General features: G+C 40.0%; 3 protein-coding genes across 5 annotated transcripts in view; 1 reads left to right on the top strand and 2 right to left on the bottom strand.

Moving 5' to 3' along the window:
• Positions 1-18: 18 nt before the first annotated feature.
• On the bottom strand, positions 19-6525 carry LOC149102243 (uncharacterized). The gene is made up of 4 exons (XM_089274549.1): positions 6193-6525; positions 125-847; positions 80-90; positions 19-30 (listed from the first exon to the last, which is right to left on the bottom strand). Exons 1-4 carry the CDS (start codon positions 6287-6289, stop codon positions 19-21), a joined length of 843 nt encoding a protein of 280 aa, XP_089130675.1. The 5' UTR covers positions 6290-6525.
• Positions 6526-6588: 63 nt separating this feature from the next.
• On the top strand, positions 6589-18437 carry LOC110051605 (TNF receptor-associated factor 2-like). Of its 2 annotated transcripts, none has more exons than XM_089275196.1 (8): positions 6589-8445; positions 14342-14506; positions 14878-14929; positions 15252-15356; positions 15782-15946; positions 16243-16320; positions 16607-16696; positions 17194-18437. In XM_089275196.1, the coding sequence occupies exons 2-8, from the start codon at positions 14355-14357 to the stop codon at positions 18253-18255; spliced, it is 1704 nt and encodes a 567-aa protein (XP_089131322.1). In that variant the 5' UTR covers positions 6589-8445; positions 14342-14354; the 3' UTR covers positions 18256-18437. The 2 variants fall into 2 exon arrangements, with proteins under 2 accessions (XP_089131322.1, XP_089131321.1); XM_089275195.1 differs by lacking the exon at positions 6589-8445 and adding an exon at positions 12674-12832.
• Positions 18438-18439: 2 nt separating this feature from the next.
• Positions 18440-22948, bottom strand: part of LOC110051603 (uncharacterized) — a 12328-nt gene continuing 7819 nt past the window's right edge. For both annotated transcript variants that reach the window (XM_089275199.1, XM_089275198.1), the window contains exons 2-5: positions 21455-21660; positions 20596-20653; positions 19182-19512; positions 18440-18762 (exon numbers count right to left, since the gene is read on the bottom strand). In XM_089275199.1, coding sequence (XP_089131325.1) covers positions 18722-18762; positions 19182-19512; positions 20596-20653; positions 21455-21564 — 540 coding nt within the window. In that variant the 5' untranslated portion in view covers positions 21565-21660 and the 3' untranslated portion in view covers positions 18440-18721. The remainder of the gene's footprint in view (positions 18763-19181; positions 19513-20595; positions 20654-21454; positions 21661-22948) is intronic.

Raw genomic sequence — 22948 nt, 5'->3', positions numbered from 1 at the left:
CTACCACCATCGCCACCATCACCACCACCACTACCACCACCACCACCACTACCACCACCACCACCACCACCACCATCACCACCACCACCACTACCATCACCATCACGATCATCAAAACCACTACCACCACCACCACCACCACCACCACCTCCACCACCACCACCACCACCACCTTCACCACCACCACCACCACTACTACCACCAGCACCACCACCACCGTTATCACCACCACCACTACCTCCACTACCATCACCACCACCACCACTAGCTCCACCACCACCATCATCGCTATTAATATCATCATCATCATCATCATCATCATCACAATAGCAACAATGATCATCAAAATCACCTACATCAATGCCATCACGGCCATTATCATTGTCACCACTACCACAATTACCAACAATGTCGCCGCTGCTGCCAATGCTGCCACTCTTACTAGTAAAGCCGCCACCAGAACAACCAGATCCACCACCACCACCAGCGGCTACAGCAACACCAACGAAGATAACAGTCACTACTACAACGACGATAGCAGCAGCTAAAGCAATAACGACAACAACAACAACAACAGCACCACCAACAACAACAACAACAGCAACAACAACAACAACAACAACAATAACAATCGCGTACCCAGCAGAAACAACGAGAACTACTCTAACAGCAGCAAAATATATGGTAACATCATAATACTCGTTGTTACAACCACTATGATTGTTTTGATCATCATCGTACTTGTCCTCATCATGATTTCTCAAACTGCAGTTCTCGTCACCTTCCTTCGTTTCCTTTATCATCCCGTAAGTTGTTGCATTGTTACTCAGATTAGTCCAAGAGAAACCTGCAATGTTTGTAACCATAAATATAGTTTTAGCTATAAGTCTCTTCTTTCTGATTAGTTATCCACGTGCCCAATTCTTAGAAAATTGAAGAACGATCAATTTCGTGTCCAATGTGAACTTTTTTAAAAATTTAAGAATCACTCTGTTGGACACCTACGCATTGCGCACGACGATACAAAAACTAATATGGATTATCTATATTAATATGGGTTATTTTGCTAAGTAATAATAATACTTTATTTATATCTCGCTATTTCTGTCGCTATCCAATAGCGCTTTACAATAATTTTAAAACAGGGGTAAAATAAAATAACTAATAAAATAACTAAGCCGTAAAAAACAATCCTAAAAACTACGTGTATGCAAATGAGTACGCATATGTAAATGCTCAGTTGGACGGAAAAGCTTAATTTGGAGGTGACGAGACCACTCAGATTGTTGATTTCATTTGATTTAGTTCGAGTAATTGCCACTTAGGAACAAAGACAAAGACAACAATCATTAATCAATGCATTTGTATGAACTCCCCTTAACAAAAATGGCGACAACAACACAAACATTAGGCCGAAGTGCCTTTTTATACGTGTCGTCTTAAGGCCGTGCAAAAGCGGCAAAGCTGCGACTACGTTTTGGCGACGCTTGTCAGAATTATGGCAGTTCATTTTCTGCCTCGTGGCCGCTATTATTTTGCACTATCCGACAAGTGTGTCCTGCTATAGAAGTGCCTATATACATGTATAAGAATTGTATCTTTTTTCACTTGAAGCCAAACAGTTGAATTGTTATCCTTGATGTACAGATTCTCTTTCCCTCTTGTCACCTCGCCTCATTTTCCCACTGAGGTGAGTAGCCTGGATTCTGTATTGAAGCAATCCCTTCCTTCTTGAGATCGTACGTTTATATTTTTTCTCTGCAATCATTGTTTTCCTTTATTATCGATAGAGCTTTTTGCCTTTTTGGACTTATTCTCCCCATCATACATTCTGTGGTTGCTCGTTGCGGTGAGTTTTAGGGACTTTAAATAGTTGGGGGGAAGAAACTGGTAACGAGTAAGACGGAAGTAAGATGTGCATTAGTCCTGCTTGGATACACTGACATCATGATCACGAACGAGCGTTTTCACCGACACCCTGTTGGTGTTCCCAAACAATAACAAATATTTGCATTAGATACGGTAATTTCATTGTTCGGGAGCATCGAGGCAAAATAGCTGACGTGAAGTTGAGTAAAAACGCTCCATAGGAAACACTGCTACATCGATGGCAGCCATTCATTTCCAACAGAGGATAGATAAATTGATAGATCAGGGAAGTGAGATTTCCTCCACATTTTGCCAGTTTGAACTGAATATAGCAAAGGAAATTAAATAAAATGGCACAATAGCAAAACACGTACACCAGTTTCCTCTCATATGACTCTCTTTCGACTCTTTTATTTATATTTTACCTGAAATTACCAAGATTTCTATGTTTGCTTTAGTCTTGACATTTACTCGAAAAAGTTCCTAAAATATTTTCACATCCGTGACAAGATATATGGGTTATTGACCAAGTGTGAGGTCAAGATGGCTGGATATTGGCCAAGTTCTTTTTTTGAGAGTTTATGGACCTCGACTCCGTCTCGGTCCATAAACTCGCAAAAAAAGAACGAGGCCAATATCCAGTCATCTTGACCGAACAAGCTTGGTCAATAAAGGATTTATTATATGGCTTCCGGGGAAATTTTTCTTGCTGGATACGGCGGGTAGTCCCGAGCGGGCAAGATGTACTATTTCCAAAACGAGAGCGAGTGTTTCATCGGGGTATCCAACCACCGAGAAACAAATGAAAGCACTCGGCCTACGGCCTCGTGCTTTTATTGTTTCGAGGTGTTTGGATACCCCGATGAAACACGAAGCACGAGTTTTGGAAATAACTTCTCATGATCACTCTTAAAGAAATAATAAACAAAGACTTCCAATTAGAATTGTTTGCTGTCTAACATTCCTTCCTCGATAATTTCAATATCAATGATATTTTTTACCGGCGTAATTAATTTGCATTTATGGTGCGATTTAATTTATTCTGAGACGTGAAAGTTGCTGGGGTTGCCAGCATTTACAAGTTGTCGTTCAGTCAGGATGTATATCGCAAGAAAGTCGTTCGAGAGATTTCGGTAGCCGAAAAGTGTGGAGGATGAGAAGAAAAGTGTTGATAATGCAGTACCAAAATCAACAGCTTATAAAGCCAAATGGTCGTGTAAGGTTTTCGGGGAATGGAAACCGCATCGATTAGTGAAGTCCTGTACTTTGGAACCCGGCGGTCTTTTTACCACGAAAGACTTTGAAGAAAGAGTGCAAACTTTGGAAACGGCCATTACAGATATGCCTGCATGCAGTCTCAACTACTGGCTGTCGAAGTTCGTTCAAGAAGTAAACAATTCTTCTGGGGAACGTTATCCTTCCCGTAAGTTGTACTCGATTATTTGCGGACTGAAGCGCCACCTTTCTGAAGTAAATGGAAGTGCTGCATTGAACCCTTTGGACATGTCCGACCGAGGGTAAGTTACATTTTTTGGGGATAAAATTTGGTTCGCGTAAACTACTTGTGTGCATTGTTTTTAATACTACTTTTTTTCTTTCGCTTTCCTAGGTTTGTGACATTTCGGTGTGTTTTGGATGCAGAAATGAAGGAAGCAACGCGAATGGGTGTGACTTTGAAAACAAAAGGAGACACATTGTAAAAGCTTACTTCTGAGTAATAAATATTCATTGATTTTGTGCAAGTTGTGCATATTTTAGTGGTATATACCACTCTAACTGGAGAGTGGTTTACTGTTTTTCATTGGGTATCCAAACACATGCACGTGATGTGGTATACATCCTGTGGTTGGTAGTTGACCTCATGAATTATTAATGAGTTTGAGAAAGCTCCATCTTGCCCGTTCGGGTAGCCAATCACAGCGCAGGATTTGATTCATCTTGCCCGCTCACGGACCTAACCATATAATAAAGTTGGTAACTCACCGGTATAATTTACTTTCAGTGCAGCAAGTACAAAAACGACCATTTCGGGATATTACTGCAATATGAAATTCAAAATGGTTGCACTTTACAATTTTCAGAATATTCAGTTGGATTGGCTAAATATGAAATAGTCGTAGTCAAATTTTGATCTCTGCAGTATTTTTTTTTCCAACTATATGTGGTTCCTTTAAATCGGGTCAGTAAACATTTTTCCAATTTATCCCTAGTCAATTAATACTTATTACTGTCTGGAGATAAATATTGAAAAAAAAAACTTACTTGAAGAAAATGAACCACACATTGTTGAATTTAAAATTAACTGAGGTCATAAATATATAGATATATCCAATACGTCAAAAATCATTTAGTTTTTTTAATTTTCAAATTGTTTCCAGTTTTTCAATATAACCATGCTTAGATAGAATGATGAATCTAACAATATGTCTCGAGCAACAATTTTCTCAAAATAAGAAACAACAAGCCACTGATCCTTTAGCACCTTGGAGTGTCGTTAAACTAAAAGCCAGCAACATGAACTTCAAGTGATCAAGTTTAGGCTTGAATTAGGCAACTACAAGTTTAACTAAAAGCACTTTGTTTTTATCTGATTGGTTTAGGGCAATGTGGTATAGTAATCTTGATGGATGGATAGTGATGTGTGTGATCACGGAAACTCAAATTACAGTCCACCATTTGGAACGATCACTTAGTCAGCTTCCTCAGGCACATTTCCTTTTCGAGAACAAACAGTGAAACTGATTTTTCCGGTAAGATGTCGCATTTTTTTTTACGGTATGGTCGACAATCTGAAAAGCTAGCTTATTGGAACTGTTTCCCTCTAGATCCTGTCAAATTAAAGGTGCCTTGCAGCAGTCTTTGTCAAGTAATGTGAACAAGATATGGTAATCATCATGATGCGATAAGATAACATAACAACCGTACAACCTCTTTAACTTTACATGCTACGAAAATACTACTTTTTGTAAATTTAAAATAATTCTGTGGAGTGTTCAAGGCCATCTCAAATTTTCAGAAATTTAGGGTGGCTCTTAACCACCCTTTCACGAACGTTTTTAAACTTTGAACTACTTTCAATTTCTGCTACGGCATATTACTATTTCATAACAAAAATATAAGCACATAAATCGAAAGTTAAGGTTGTTTTTAACATGTTACACAGTTGCTGTGGTGACGAGCGTGTTTAAAACACTGACTACATGGGAAAATGGCACTACGGTTAGCTTAAATATCACTGACTCGACAGTGTTTACCTCTCAATAGTTGTAAGGGTTAACCCCTAGAGACACCTGTTTTAATTTCCAGATTGAGTTTTAACCGTAGTGAAGTTCGTCATTTCGTCATTCCGTGTTTTAAACACGTCCTTTGGTGACCTGTTCAGTATATAAGGACACAACTTGTTTACCAATCGTTGCTCGACATTTAATTTCTGTAATACAGTTATTAGTAGCATCAGAGTAGGACAGGTAGAACTGATCCATGAGTGTTTCACACCAGACTCTGCTTGCAAATTTGGAAAACCAATAAACTCCGCGGCTTTGGCGCTTTCAATTATGTCAGCGTTTTTCTTCACCTCTGGCTGCGAAATTGTCGATTTTGAACCGGAACGACTTTAGGCAATTTATGAGCGATATTATGTTGGAAAACGCCGGTGTAAGGTAAGACAATAATCGTGGTCAAGATTTGTTAGAGTTTGTTCTAACTAGCCACGGATTACTTTCAGCGAAAAGTTTTGATTTTGATTGCGATATGCAGTGTTTGTTTTCACTCGCCGCAAAATACGTAGCTAACGGCTTAAATTGTATGATTTCTGAACCTCCTTTTAATTAAACTTGTCTTGCTTCATAAGTATGAAGCCGAATTTCTGTTTCCTTTGCAGAATGTAGCGATTTCGACGCATGCATCAGGCCTCACTTGCGGCTAGAAGAAATGCACGCATAATCGTACACAAACGAATGAATTGTCCCCCAATAAAAATGTCTATAATCGGGTCATTTTCTTAGAAACGCCTCACTGAAACGTCGACTGACTGAATTCTCGGAAATCGTTCCGCACTTTATGGCTTTATGCTTACATATACACAAGTGGATTGTTGATTCCAAGTATCGTGCCTTGCCGACAGCCTTTACAACTACAATTGTAGCTACAGCTGGATATTTAGCCAGTAATTATTTCTTCAGGCTTCAACAATATGAGTTCGCGTACCGTATCAAATACAACGCTGGCATGTCAACAAATCCATACACTTCGCTGGCAGAACACATGCAGCCGACGTCTCTGCGTAAATTGTTCACTAACAGAAGACAAAGATCTGAAAATCACCTGGGCTCTGATTGCAGCAATTTCTTGAACTTTTTTTCATTCGTCGCAGTGTCTTTAAAGCCGGCATCTTCAAGACGTCATCTTTAGATGGGATCATGATTGGCAATCGTAGTTCACACTTCTAAGGATAATAGAACGAGTCCAGAACTGCCCGTGATCGATTCAGTTAGCGGAAAGTGTCTTGTATGTATCCTTTTAGATGGGAGCGTAGAACTCACAACGGAATTAACAGATAAATAGCGACTGTCGCTGAAGAACGAACTTCCGTGCAAAGGGAATTGGAACTGTATAAAAGATGTCCAGGGAAAATACCCTATCCCGGCAAGCACTTTGATATGAAAACACGCACTAACCAAATTAGGCACGTGCTTGATGAATTGTACTTTGGCTGCCAAGAATAGCACACTTTCGATATATTAAAAAATTCAGCCTAACACAATAGACCTCAGCACGAGGCTCTGGGGAATAAACTCCACAAACTCTGTAGACATACCCCACAGCTTCGTACTGAGGTCTATTGTTCAAGGCTGAATTTTATTGGTCTATTAAACCATCTGTTTCAAATGCGATGAGACGGAAGAGATTTTATACTTGCCGATTTTTATGCATACAGGCTAGATGCTCTTTGGACTCGTCACACGAAAAGATTGCGTGTCGAGCACAAAGAGCGCATACGTATATTCCTTTGGTTAGTTCAAACTTGTGCTTTTCGCAAAGCAATTACAGAAGGACAGATTCCCTGCAGTTTGGTGTTGTTAATTTTTAATTTTAACGGAGAAGCACTGACGATTTAAACAATACTTGCATTTCATGGTCAGTGATAGTAATGAGAGCAAATTAAATGTGTTAAACTAATTTTGGCCTTTTTCAAATCCATGATATACTGCATGAAGCGCACACCAGTTTTCATATCACTCCAACTCGCTGAACGGAGTTTTAGAGATTGTTCATCTACTTCCGCCTTTGGTGTTCCTTTGAGGCTTCCTGTTTGCTTTACAAAGAGGTATAGTGAATATTTGTTTGTTCTTAGGAAAGCAGCCCCAACAACGGAAAGCTGGAAATAAAATGGGCTGTATATATAAGATTGTGCCATTCGGCAAAACTGTGGCTGCACTATTCCGGGTTCCCGAGGGGTGAGGAAAAAAATTCAGAGGCTATTTATCATCAAACGTAGGCGTAGCACTAGCTTCTGTCGACTGATCTGATTTCTATTGCTGAAAATTTAAGGAATGAGGAAAATAGCAGCTGCACTGTAGTCTTTTGTATTTGCAGTTTGATAGCCGTGGCAAACAATTTGGTTCCAATATTTTAACAAGGATTCAGCTGTCTGTCAAAATCAAATTTACTGAAGTTTATTTGTGTCCGACACAAGTATTGACTGTAGTTTGAGGCGTGTTTTCATGAGTCCGGGCTCACAAAGATTTTACAACAACTTGGAATTCGTTCTTGTAATAAGCATTAAATAATCCTAAAATGGGACATTTTCAATGCCTCACTGCTCCTTAACGAGCATGGGCAGCCCCTTTTATTTTATAATTAAAGTTCTCATATGATAAATATTCAGTGGACAAAGTTTGAACAAAAATCTATTGCCAGTTTTATTTCAGGGGAATTACCTTAATCGTTAAACGCTCAGCCATATTTAGATTCTGTTGAAGTGACCAACTCTCAATACGGCCGGCAGAGACCCGTTCGGATAAAAATCCTAAGGCACTTCTTGGCGACTGTTTTTAGTAAGTTTCCCTACACTAGCGTGAAAATAGCCCGTTTGTCACGCATCGTTCTTTTGCGTTGTTTGTAAGAGATTTGCTCTTGCTGAAGTGAAAAAGGTTTGTAGTATGTGAGCGCTTTTAGGATCACCATTTACCGGATACTTGCGCGCTATTGTACTGAAAACAAGGATTGGTTATTTTAATTTACGATACTCGAAAGAACCGCGTGTATCATTTCCATACTGTGCTCAAATTAGAATTAGTAATTCGCGGAACTTCGATTCGTCGACTAGCTCAATCTATCGAGTGTTGTAGTCAGGTACTAAGATTTCTTTATCTGATGATGAGCGCAAAAGCTGAAACGTAATGTCAAAGGCATCTTTCTGAGTTTGACTAGCGGACATATACTGTATTCTTTTCAGAGAGGTCTTCAGAGACGATTTCAAAATTAATTTGTAAGCCGTCGTGTAAACGACAAAGCTCCAAACGGCCAACATTGCTGTCGGAGGATCAACACGTCTTGGAGTCGCCGGAAATGCAGGTAATCAGACAATCGTGCAAAGTTGCTTTTGCTAGGTATTTCCCCAGGTAACTGTTCAAAAGAAGTCTTATGGTTTGCTTGTGACACTCGAGAATCACCTCCGCTTCATAGCCTGACAGAACAGAGGTCGGGTTGGGAGTTTGACGCAATTAGTATATGCGTTATATCATTTCCGATGCTATTTTAATATTAAATAGTCCTTCGCAGTGACCAAAGATCAGACGGATGTTTCCAACATCCAAATAACTGGAGTGTTATGTTAATTAACTTTAAACCTCTCGGGAGTTACGTAACCGAGAACTGTCATGAAATCTATTAACATTCGTTTTCGTTCTAAAACCATGTGTGTTGTAATTTTCTCGTCAGTTACAGTTAGTCGTTGTGTATTAAAGGTTGTTTCTAAAAAGTGGAGTCGTTTCGCGTTTGAAGAACACAACAGTGTGGACAGGGTTGCGCGGGGGGTTGTAGTGGCCTTGAACTACCGCCTTAAGAAAAAAGAAAAAAAAAGCAAGGGGAAAAAGGACTTCTTAGTATACAGTGTATACCGGTTAGAAAAAGAGAAGGAAAAATACGCCGGTTAGACATATTAAAGCCAAATAAGACTAGTCGAGGAGTCCGTTGAATACAGGTATTTACATGCAGTAAATGTGAGTGAAAATATGGAACTTGTGCTGTTGCCCGCTTGATAAACGGAATATAAGTGTCCGCTTGATACTGGTTTGACTGTATATGGATATCCAATTTACCCAAACCATCCCTTTACGTAGCTCTGTGTACGGTAGAGACCGTAGACCCTAAACCCCCGGCTAGCCTTGTTCTGATGAGATATGCGGAATACCTTAGAGGTCCTTGTCTTGTCTTCATAGGCCTTTGTCACGCTAAGAACTTACATCCCCTGAACTGCGTGACAGTCGAAGCCGGTTGATTGTTGTGTTGTTGACTGCAGAAAATTACGACTTCGGTTAAGTAAGAAACTAATGTATCTTTTAAAAATTGATCAGCGTCTGTCATTTTTACGTTAATTTTTAAGTCTTCGTCGCTTATACTGTGATGGCAGAATTTGCTTCAAATTTGTTCCGGACGTGAAATTGAAAGTGATATTTCAAGTTTGGTATTTCCCCTTATCCCGGGGTGCAAATTAGCAAACGATCGCGACAACTATAATGGAACTGCAGTCCGGTTTACTAAAGGTCTTACTAAAGCTGCTCATTGTATTTTGGCGTAACTTAACAATATTCTGAATAATTTCCCTACTAAGGTTGCAGATTCTTTTAGCCCTGCAAGTGAATGTTACAAATCCGAAATGTTATTGACTTCTCCTAAATGGTGCAAAACAAACAAACAAATCGAAAACAAAGCAAAACAAAACGAAAGAAGAACTTGAATACTGATTCAAATTTTTACTTTCTCTTACACTGAACTTAGCTTTGCGTTTGGAATTGAATTTTTCAGTTAACTCTTGTGTGCATGTGCTAGTCAAAACTTCTTTCACGCTCGAAAAATACTCTCGTAAACTATTTATCCAGAAGTATAAGTATATGGCTACAGGATCCGCAGTTCCTGGCTTTCGCATACTGTATCAAACTCTTTCTCGTGACAGTGCATGTATCGCGGCTCGACAAACGTTCACCATATATATATACATTGCTGTTAGTTTCAGTTACACTTATGCCGTGTAAACAATCTCGGTTTCCTTGGTTTAGCATCAGTCACGGAATATGCAGCAGAGGAAATTATCTTGAACGAGAGGACTTTTTGCAGCTAATGGCGTGGTTAATTTTCTCCCTTTCGCATGCCAAACTCCCCACTCTGCTGTATACGTACCTGTACCTTGGCAGGCTAAGCGCAGGCTGCCGGCTAAAATTGGAGAGACAGGTATAGTATCGGAGACAGACAGTGTAGTATTGGAGAGTCCCTATACAGACCAGGGGCAGTTATCAAAGTCAGGTATATTTACTGAAGACTACATAATGTTAGTGTTGCCATGTGCGTCGCCATATATATTAGCCATGCTAACAGTTCCAAGATTACCGACTAGGCCTTCGACGGCAAAATTGAAGGAAAGTGCTTCAGTGTCGTGCTTGTACTTGAGCTCTAGCTCCCTCCATATTCTATTTCACCTAGAAATATTACACGTCGGGAATTGTGTGAAATTTGAATGTAACATAAAGTAACTGTGCAGACATTGGCAAGAAACGTCAGAACTTTCATATCTACTCATTTTGCAAAGTTCACTGAATATTGCTTATATTCAATACTTTCATTAATGTCGGACTTCAAAGTCTATTGTTTGCTGATCCTATGTTGCCATGGCGTCGGCTAACCTCCGTGTGTGACTAGCCAAAGTACGCTACTCTTTTTATGCTTGATCTCTCAGGTTTCAGTTTCTGTTGTGGCTCCCATCGGTGATGGACGAGCATAAATTTCGCCCAGAGAGGGTGCCAATATTTCTAGTCATTCGATGCCGCTAAGGAATGCGGAGGATCAATAGTGATTGTCGGGCCACTTTGCTCCATCACCAAATCCGAGTTTGGATTAGAAAAGCTAGAAGAGCACTGTTATAGATGAGAAACTTTATAGTGCTTCATAGTTAGACCGATTATGTTTATAATGGAACGACTCTTTCCACGCTTGATCTCCCACGCTTAATCATTCGGCGGAAAATTTGGTCTGCATTTTCAAGCTCGACTATGAGAATAAAAATTATAATAATAATAATAACAAGACCACGTAGAAGCCGAGGATGAGGCAGATATAGTTTGCGGGTTGCAGGTCGCAGGTTAAAAAATTAGCTTGGTTGCTTGCGCCTAGCATTTAGATATTGAGGTTTATCCATTTTCAACACGAATTAACAGGTCGTTTCCGACCGCAGCCTGCAACTACAAAATATACCTGCTACCGAGGAAGACTATTTAGATTTGACTAAGAGAATCAATAACTCCCGTAGCCAAAAATCGCTGCAGTCGTAACATTCTCCGCACAGCACAGATCAGTACGTCGGCTTAGTAAATCAGTTTGCTCTGAGCCCGGGTAAATCCTACACCGCAGAAAAATCAATGAAAGTTAGAGCTAGCTGGATTACTTAAAACTACGGTATATAAATTTACATAAACAAAACGAGGCTGACGGGGAAGGCGACGTTCTGAAAAGAATGGAAAGTTCAATTAAGTGAAATTCCGCAAAAAGTAACCCTGCGTTAGTCTTGTCAGTGTCAAATAACGACTAAAATACACGTTTACCAGTCCACTGAAATTAGAACAGGGAGTATTTCTATTTTTTCCGAATGATCATCCAGGCAATTCGAAACGGAAAATGAAGATACAGCGGTTGCAACTTGTGACACTTGACAAACAACCTGCGGAAGGCGCCTATTGTGGGCTAGGTCAATTAAAAGGGAAACCCCCCTCTTAGATTCAGATAATAGAAACTCGAGTAAGACTAAGTACAAATATATTTGCTGAATGTGCGCATTTTCTGTAATAAAAAAGTCCCTTGTACTACCATTACGAAACTGTAGAAGCACGCATTAACTCGTAAGCATGCATGCAGTTCTCTTATGAGGTCATTTTCAATTCATTGTGTTTTTATATGGATACAGGTTTTTTTCAGCACGAAAGCAACTTTGCCGCTAATACTTTTGTAACAAGATACGTGATCTTACTCATAATCAATTGCGGACTCTAGTCAGTTTCGCACCATACGCTTAGGAACGCTTACTCAATACCAACTGAACCTGCGACGGATTTTTTTCAAGGTTGTTTCACGGTGAACTTTCAGTCAATTATAGGGACGTCAAGGAAGGTAGCTAAGTCTTTAGATAGGTAGGCAGCTGAGGCAGGTATCTTAAACTTTCCAAAGTAGCGACACTCTCCATGACCGTCGACGTTACAAATGAACTTTTGAATTGTCTCAACTTTTGGAGACCGTTACTCTTGTCGAGCGGGTGATTAAAACGGCTATTACACCCTGGCCGATCTTGTAAACAATTAGTCAAGCTTAAATGTTCAATATTCAATACTGAAAGGTTGACTTATAAGTGTTGAGGCTTTCCTGTTTCCCTGCGTTCTTCTTATATAACATGTACAATTGCGATAGAATCAGCTTAGGTTTTAAAGGATTCAGACTGAATAAGTGAACTTTCGAACTTTTTTGGGGTTTTATCCCGGAACTGTCGGGGAAATATTATAGGGGAAATTTCCCACGTCAATCACTGTCAATGGAAGCCAAGCCTTCACATTCTGTTCAAGAAGGGAAAACCCCTTATAACCTCTCGGGGGTACAGAAATTGGTATAAAAGACAGAAAACATCGAGGTAACTCTGACACTGCCGCTTTAGGAGTCATCTGTCGGGTTGTACAGGAGCTCGGTGAAACAGGTTTCAGCGTTGGTAAGTTTACAATTTCTTCAGCCGGCTAGAGATCTATGAAAGTTTACCATTCATGATTCCCAGAAATTTGTAAAATTTACATTTTTGCTTCGTAACGTTAAGCGTTGTGCAGACTACCGAAAAGTTTGATGTCATAAATTCGATAAAATTTGATATTTTCTGCTTTTCTTCTTTGCTCCACGAAGTTCGTCGTTACCTCGGTAGTTCTGCAACACCACAAACAGAACTTGGAGTGCGCGGGTCGGCTACATGTCGTCGTTTGGTTCTAATATCTTTATAAGAAAAGCGTGATTATTCACTACGTGGTTCACAAAGTTTCATTTAGGGTAGTTACATACAAACAAAATCATATTAAGTTTAAAAGCCGAAACAATCCAACTGGTTTGTCGCTTGTCGATAAAATTATCGAAAAAAAACGTTCGTGCGATGTTCGAAAACCGTTGATGCTCATTAAAATTCTGAATGTTAAATGTTGCGACCAGAGGTTGAATACAAAATTGCACAGGTCCTGAATGCGAGCATTAGCGTCACGCAAAAATGTCGCTTATTGTTATAAATACGTTAAAAACGTTAAAACGTTAAAGAGGTACCCCAAAATGTCTGAAAACTGTAAAATTAAGCTAAAGAGTTGGGACTTGGCATATATATCGGACGGAATCCTCAGTCAGTCGCGACATAATTATCGTAACGGCACTAAATCGTCAGGTTCAGGTATTGGAAGACAGTTAAAAAGCCGCCCATACGGCAGGTCCTGAGAGAAATTATATCTTCACCCCGCACGCCGCAGCACTCATTTCCTCGTGGCACATAATTTTCACTTCATTGTCTCAAGATGTTCACGTACAAAGTCAATTTTTGTCTATGAATGTCCCCTGCCGGAGAAAGCAGACCACGTGGCGTTTCTAGCTTGAAGAGAGGTTCAGAAGAGCCGGCGATCTCCCTACTTTAATATATGCAGCAATTACTCACTTTAGAAACAGACAAACTCGTCCTGCCGGCACCTCACAGTTCTGCACTTCATAGCACTCAGCGCTGCACTGCACCCGGCTGGGGGAATTCCCTATAATAGCCTAGACGGGAAGGCTCGACTCCGCCCGAAAGGGGTACCTTTTACCGGCTTCAGGTATATAAAAGGGTGGGGATCTCACAAGTTGAGGTATATGAAAGGGTAGGGAGATCTGTCATTTAGTAATTGAAAAGGGCCTCTAATTGAAATATTTCGCACAGACACACCTGATGCCTGTATCATTTGATTTTTTAAGAACTCCATGAAAATGGCAAAAATATTTTCTTTTTGGAAATCTATTCATGATACGGGCCAGTTATGAAAGTATGTGAAAGGAGTACCTTTTTCTAAAGGTATAAGAAAGGGTACCTCTTCTGTCTGTAGATTGCACCCCCCCCCCCCGAATTGTGAAATTGACACAGGATTAATTATCTTCACTCCCAGCTGGCAATGCCGTATAATTAAATGAAACTGACAATTTAATGTTGAAATTTCTTTCTTAGATATCCATTGATCATGCCTGGTTATACATGTGTTGTTTCCGAAAAAGACATGAAGTCTTTTGATCCTAAATACCTCTGCACCTCTTGTGGAAATGTATTGAGGGATCCGGTGCAGACTAGCTGTGGACATAGATACTGCAAGTCTTGCGTAGAACCATTACTAAGGTACTGTTTGGCTAATTAACCGCACTCCCACCTTCCTGGATTGGGAAGATTTATGATGAGTTGAAATCATCAATTTGAGCTGGCGATGTGTCGTATGGGCTTTGGTGGATTCGAGGGCTCCGACCTGACGGACCGCTGTCGTCTGGTTGGTGTCCCTGACCTGCTGGTAAACAGTATATGTTTATCGCGATCTCCGCCCAGTATATCCGGTGACTGTCAAGGAAGCATTCCTTTCTGATCATACCGGAACCTAACGCGGAATTGGGCCGAGTCTTCCACCCAGATTAAAAAAAACGCGAATGGTCCTTTAATTTCTTACTCAAAAAAATCGATTTCATAACGATTTCCCATTGTATGCTCTTTTGTTTTAGAATGTCTTCTTCGAAGTGCTTGGTGGACAGTGCAGAAATCTCCATTGAAAAGGTATGTCACACTGGTTCACTTCCTTTACGTCAACTTTGAACATCGTCGACCTCTGAGACTATCATAAAAAAACATAAAGGAAAAAGAAACTTTTCTTCAGTCAAGTTGAAGCCCTTCCACGATCTGAACCTAGAATAAAAGGGAACTTGTTCTTGCCCACTTTATACATAGTCTGTTTTCATAGATTACTGATTGAATAAATTAAATTAGCTAATTAACAACATTATCAAGATATTGTCCCATTGCAAGATATGATTCATTTCATTATGACTTGATAGATAACTGATTAATTAAAATTGCTTTATATAATTATGATTGTTAGATATTCGAAGACAAGTTTGCGCGACGCGAAATTCTGTCGTTACCAGTCCAGTGTACAAACCAAAGCGACGGCTGCAATTGGACAGGAGAACTGGGACATCTCGAGGTGTGTTCGTATTGTAAATAACAGTTATAATTACTCTGATTATAGTTTGAATGATCCTAAACTTCCCAAGCTAGCGCTTTGTTTTATAAACTAGGTCGGTTCGATACTTACGTATAATATTATGTAGAAGTAGGTTTAGGCAAAGGACCGAAGAGGAGATATTAATTTTTGGCTAATCACGTCTAATATGAAATTATAACGACTAATTTAAGTAAAATTTCTCCAACGTCCAAGCGGAGGGGACAGAGAGTGCCTGGTATCCCCGATGGGGTGTCGTTGTTTAAATGTACTTTTACGAGATCTTCTTTGAAAGAAACCTGTTTTCTCCAGTACAATTTTAAAACTCCTTTTCAGTAGTGCTAAACAGGCTCTGCTGGGAGAGAGCACCGCTACGTCCCAGGGTTGAGTATTTTACTTTTTTTCAGGACCACGAGGCTCAATGTCCATATACCAAGGTTCAGTGCATGTATCCCAGTTGTGGAGTCCTGGTGCTGAGAGAAGACTTATCGCGGCACCTCGAAGAAGAGTGCATGTTTAGACAGCAGCAATGTCAGTACTGCAAGCTTATGACAACAGCGGACCAGCTTAAGGTAAAGTCTACTATCTTTTCTGATCGTGACCTATATATTTTATGAAAAACTAAGACACGTTCTGGTTTCAGAAGACTGTTTTAAGTTGAAACTCTTGATTTGTTTTCTACCAAACAATATGGAATAAGCCGAGTCAAGAGTAATGATGCATAGTTGCAAACTGAGGAAGACACAGGGATTAAACTAAAAGAGAGACATCATCATTGAAAGAGCATTTACCTAATGGTTTTGAATCAGCGCCCAGCTTTTGTCTTGGTTTCTGAAAACAACTTCAATTGTTCGGTTCTGCTCTATAGGAACACGAAGAGAATGATTGCGAGGAATACCCCGTGGACTGTCCAAAGTGTTCAACTGTGAAACTCCCACGAAAGCAGGTAAACTAACCACAGTGCCTCGTTTTTGTCAGTAACAAATCAACAATTGCGCAACACTGCATACACTATTCCAATGAACAAGAAGTTTGAATTTACTACTACATCATGACGTCACGGCCAGATTCCTTTTAACAGAAGAGAAATAATTCTGTTCTGAACGCTTTTATATATCTCAATGAATATGTAGACGTTTAGATAGTGACCGTTATATTTACCATAATAAGAAGTTATAGGAAAAGATTTGGAGCGACTGTTGATCTAATCAGAAATTTTATTTTCAACTAAGCTTTCAAGCCACCTTGATGCTGTTAATGGTGACTGTGAAGCTGTTGAGGTGCTCTGTGCTTTTGAGAGCGTAGGATGCAAACATGGAAAGGTGAGTAATTATAGATTCTATTCCAAGGGAGATTTGCCTACAGACAGAGAGAGAGATAGCCAGCCAGCCAGCAAGACAGACAGACAGACAGACAGACAGACAAACACAGAGAAAATGGAAGGAAACGAGTTAACTCAAAAAAGACTTTGATGTAGGTATAGAAATGGTTGGACGCCGACTTAAGCAGTGTTACAAGTTTCGGTTCAAAATACATGTGCAATAATTTATGACATTCAGATTTAAAATCTGATTTCTGCGGCCTGTCATGCTTGGCAAATTACTGATACTGTACTCCTGGGCAGAGCTGCTCGAAAGTCGATCAGCGTTTATGCAGATTTTAATTCAACCAAAGCTTTCATATCTGTCATTTCAACGCGCTCTGGTTGATGACGCTGACCCTGAGCAGCCGCTCAGACTATGAATCTGTATCCCAATCCATGGCTTGCGTGATATCCTTTTGATAATTTAGTAGCAATTTCTTATGTATTAATTTGCAGACAATGAAACGAGAAGAAAGCAGAGACCACCAGGATAAAGAAGCAGTACGTCATTTAAGCTATCTTCTTTTATTCGTCCGACGACTTTCAGACTTCTTTTATTCCAAACTTGGTGATTTCAATGCTTTTGAAAAGTCCCAAGTCATCACCAGCATGGGTAATACCATTGAAAGTTTATTACGCAAGGTAGATGCAGTAATCAGTGAAAGTTCGAACTTTTCATCAATACTGAAAGGGCATGGCACACGCATAAGCAATCTAGAACAGAGCATCAAACGTTGTTTAATGGATGACGTAGTACCAGACAGCACTCCCTTAAATTCTTCATTGCATCGCCTATCTCTAGCTGAGACAAAGAAAATTTTACAAATGCTGGAAAATCAGGATGCTAAGACAGCTAATCATGAAGTTCTTTTAGTTGAATTAAACTCCATGATGCAAAATCAAAATAAGGAAGTAAAAAGGTTAGAAACACAAATTAAAACTGCTAATGATGAAGTAAGAAAACTTCAGCGACGAACAGAGTATTTAGAGCATACTCTAAGTGCTAGAAATTTTGCTATAGCGGAACTGGAAGAATATGTTAAGCAAGAACAGTTCTCGAGCTTTGATGGTGTGCTTATATGGAAGATTACTGACTTCGCTCGTCGAAGAAATGAGGCAATAACAGGCCAACACGTATCTACCTATAGTCCGTGTTTCTATACTAGTCACCATGGCTACAAGATGTGCGCGCGCCTCTATCTAAACGGGGATGGAAAAGGGAAAGGAACGCACATCTCTTTATTCTTTGTTCTCATGCGCGGTCAGTATGATGTGCTACTCCGCTGGCCATTCAGACAGAAGATCACATTTATGCTAATAGATCAAGATAACGTGGAGCACGTGATCGACTCGTTCAGGCCTGATCCCAGCAGCTCTTCTTTCCAGAGGCCTCGAAGAGAAACCAATATTGCCAGCGGAAGCCCCACCTTCTGTCCTCTATTTGAGTTAAACAACCACGCCTACGTAAAGGACGATACCATGTTTATTAAAGTGATTGTTGATACCACAGATATATAAATTTCCGGTGAGCTTTTAGTTGTTTATTTTAAGGTTCTGAAAAAAGGGTTGTATGCATGCTTCGGTAGTTAAAGGTAGCTGCATTTTTTTCTGTCTAGTTTGTTCTTCTTCCGTAAAATAACAGGTTTGTTAAACAGCACTGGCTGGTAAAGATGTTTAGTAAAGGTAAAAAGACATATCGATATCTGTCAAATCTGTTTATTGACTTATATTACGTCTCACAACTTACATTATATGTTAATTTTACAACCTTTGAACGATACACTAAAACCATATAAAAACGATTGAAAATCACTGACTACGTACAAGCCTAGTAGCGGTGGTGGAAGGCAAAGAAGCAAGAAAGTCAAACTTTAACACAGCCCTTAAAAAAACACACCACTGTTACTGTCAGATTAACATTTAGCTGTGCTAGATTCTCCCTAAAGCGTCTTGCGTTGTCTTGGGTTGTCTTGTACAAAAACAGCTATACTTGGTATGCAATTCCGGGGGTCGCGAACAGAAAATCTGTGAGTTTAAAGCAAAATATAATTAACGCCATACACTTATGTCTCAAAACCTGTCAAGCGAAAACTCAGTACAGTAGAGTACCAATCTAAACTGGAGGAAAAACCCGCACTCTCACAATTCTGCCTTTCATGATCATCGCTCTTAAAGGGGCTGCTGGTTGCTGGTCACATATTAAGATGCAAATTAGTTCATCAATTAAATTTCCACAAGGATGATGAATAACTTATTTCTCTTGACTGTTATTAACTAAGGACCGCAGACTTAACCACAAATAAAATACGCGACTATTGGTGTAAGACGAATACAAATGCGAGAGAGACTCAAGGGTAAGCTTATAAATTAGGCTCGTTCGAGAAAGGAAACTGCGCTTAATAAGCTATTGATGCTACAACATTACCTAACACGCATAACCTCACCTTGCGTATATTGATCTAGGTCACCAGGTCCACCACCGTTACCCCCACCTCCACCACCACCACCACCACCGCCACCGCCGCCACTGCCGCCACCCCGTACAACAACACCAACGACTATAACAGCTGCTACTACAACGACGATAGCAGCAGCTAAACCAACAGGGGCAATGGTAACGTCATGACCATCTTCATCACAGCCGCCATGATTGCATTGATCATCATCGTACTCGTCTCTGTCGTTATTTCTGAAACTGTAGTTTTCATTAGCTTCCTCCGTTTCCTCCATCATTCCGTCCATTGCACTGTTACTTGCGATTACTTGTAGAAAAACCTGCGAAATTCATAATCAATATTTGGTTTAGAATCAAGATTCTTCTTTCTGACTTGTTATCCGCGTGCCATTTCTTACATGTGGAAGTACGATCACGCGGGTGTCTGATTTTAACTTTTTTGAAATTTCATCGCTCAGTTTGAGACGTAGTGCGCAATGCGCGCCGAACACATATTTCTCTTATGTTTATATTAGTAAAGGAGCATACTACGGAGGACGTTTCTACTTACAGACTCGATTTGCAATGTTCCATTCTGTAAACATTCTAAATTACGAAACCAACGAAAATTTCAAATTAGAAAAGGCGAGCCAGTGGTTATATGCTAAAAAATTAGCTTTGAAAACGGAGTAAAACAGATTTGTGGCAGAAGAATAGCTCATAAAGTGAATCTCAGCATCTCCAATATGTTTATTAAACCTCACAATTACGTTAAATGAATATTACTTTTGGGAATTAATCTTGATTCTAATTATAATTGGCAAACATACCTGTATAAATTTAACAAAAATATTTTAAGAGCTATCTATTGAACAACTTGACGTCCGTTTTTCATGCGACTGTCCTGTTATTGATCATGAATTTCGTCATAACATTGTTAAAGTAGCTGTGGATACACGAGGCGATAGCCGAGTGGATCCCCATGCAGGCTGAATAGAATCAATAGAGCACTACGGCTTTAGGGTGTGCTTTCTCACAGGATCTTTTCTAAAGGCAAATAAGAGACATCCAGTACAATTATTTAACTCGGACTCTCTCTCATCCGCCAAAGTATCACGACCCTCAGATGTTATGTATAAATAATAGCCGTCCTGGATAAGATGCATTTTGAAGCATTTTCAGTAATGATCACTCTCTTTAGCGTGTGCCAGCTGGTGTGCAGGTCTGACATACAACATATATGACGGAAGGTTGAAAACCTTTGCATATCTATGGTATGAGATGCAAGCGAAATGCTCACTGGCCGCTCCAACACTAACCATCTGTTTCAATAGTACTCCATAAATACTGTTATATAAATGGTGATTATTTTTACTGCTAGCTACACCATTGTATGTAACAATTAACTCAAAGAAATGCCAGACCTCATTTGGCAGAAATTCTGTCTGGTCCTCTAAACAGATCACTTTGGAAGATCCATTTCTGAAAAACAAAAACAAGAAGCGTAAGCTCAAGAGCTTAGCGCTGTTATTAGGAGATTTGATAAAAAAAATTATTTAAAGCCTTTATTTAAACTGAGGTTAGGGAATCCGAACAAAGTGTCGTGGAAATCGGAAAGAAAAAGAAGTCTGCAGGGGTTTCAGGGTTCAATTAACAGACGAGCATTAGGGTATGGCATCCGGTCAGAAAATTCGAAAGGTTTAAAAGACCTTGCTAAGCTGCCTAAGAGAGTCGACACCAGCCCTGTCCCCACCCATGGCTCAAACCACTGCCTCAAGTCAGAGATCTGCCAACACCTTAGTGAAACCTTTAAAAAAGTAGCCAGGAGTCTCAAAGAAGCTAAGTCTGAGATTTCATGACAACGGGCACAAAATTTTCCCATTGGGGAAAAATGTCAACTCTTCGTAAAACTACATTTGCAGAAACTTAAATGCAAGCTCTTAAAGTTGAGGTCTACATAAATTGCTTGTTGCGTGACTGGCACGCCAAAAATCGTCACCATTTAATTATAAGAATTGATTTCTCCCCAGGCCCAGTTAACAGTTTTATTTTGTCAATGCATAACACTGGTGTGTAATTAATACTTTCATGATCATATAATTTTGACTCCGGAGACGCAGAGTGGTTGAAGAACAACACAAAAAGAAGATAACAAGTAGGTAACACAGAAGTAGATAACACAGAAGATTGACCAAAGTGTACAATACAAAATGTATAGAAAAAGCACTGCACAAAGCTATAAACCTATAACAAAACACGGTATGGATTTCTGGCAACACTTACTGAAATAACATAAAAAGTAGAAGGAGTAGCAGACCACGGGAGTTACGGATACACTTTGGACCGCTTTTTTCCTGCTCTGAACTGGCCAACAGATACCCAGGCATGATCATCTCCGAATGTTATTTTGGTGGTTTTCTCTACGATCAACCTGGTGTAGTAGCAAAGGCGGCAGCAAAATAACCAAGGCCTGGAAGCTCCTAGAAGCACTAAGACAAACGTAAAAGTATCTCTTATTAAACTAAAACCCAGAAATACGACATAAGCTAGGCACAAAATAGCCTAAGACGTCTACGTGGGAGGCTAGGCACACAAAAAAGACAAGTTCTGGCTATAAAGCTTACAAATATCTACATGTACAAGCAGAATCATTTACATGCTAACGGAGTAACTTTTCTTTTCGAGCTCGTACTCACGAACGACGGAGATTCTTATTTGTCCCTAGAAAATTATGACTAGGACCCAGAACACAGGAGGAGGTCATTGCAGGCCACTTGATATCTTAAATCCAAAACTTCTATTCCCGAGTTTTTCCCGATGGGGTGGATTGAGTGGGGAGGGAAGGGGAAGGAGGAGGGGAGGAGGGAGGCTAAAACTAATGCCCAATATTTTAGTTGACAATGGGTACGCCCCCAAAACATCCCAATGTCAAGTCAAGTCATCTTCATTTAGGAAGGATAGCCCCATCAGCCATAGGCTGGTATCAAAAGGGGCCCAATAGATCTCTTTTTTTTCATTTGAGACCGACGACTCTGCATAATTCATGGACGGAAAACCATTTCAGTTTGGAAACGTGTGCTCCCCGTATGGAATTTGCTTGAGGCATATGTTTTCTATAGCGCGCCCACTCGAAGCACTCAACTTCTTAACGACCGGCTCTTTTTATTTGGCGCAGAGTATGGTGGTGCATATTCCATTTTTCCATCAAAATCGATAGTAGTCAAGCTTAATACTGTTTTCTCGATAACGTACCGGGGAAACTGGCGCCAGCTAGAAACAGTCCGCTATATAAAAATGTACGTTTAGTAATCTAAGGCGGCCTTCACACGGCAAACTTAGGTTGGTATACCCGTGTTGGCAAACTCGTTCCTTCGCTCGTCAAACTCACGTCAAATCACAACACGCAGTAATTTGTAACATGACCGACTTAGTGCAGTGGCACTCACGTACAACAATGGAACAGAAGAAGAGAAGAGAACAAACAGAAAGCGAGAAAGGTTTGGACGAAACTCAGTTTGTCCTCTAGCTCCTCCTTTCTTTTGTTTGTTTCTAGTATCTTTGAAGACTACAGATGAAACGTCCCACACAGCCGGACAATTGTGAACCTCTTCGATAAATTTAAAAGTGGCCTCGCGTATATCTTGACTTGCGTCCGCCATTTTGTGAAGTGTCACACAAATGAATCACGTGAATAGAGCGCGTGTTTTGATTGGTTGACAGTTACCAAGACATATTCGCCAATCGTTCACACGTCAGATACGAGTTTACCAACATGAA

Source organism: Orbicella faveolata, unplaced genomic scaffold (genome assembly GCF_042242905.1).
Source record: "Orbicella faveolata isolate gen_17 unplaced genomic scaffold, um_ofav_v1 contig_36, whole genome shotgun sequence".
Taxonomy (NCBI): Eukaryota; Metazoa; Cnidaria; class Anthozoa; order Scleractinia; family Merulinidae; genus Orbicella; species Orbicella faveolata.
This window is presented reverse-complemented; position numbering and strand designations above follow the sequence as displayed.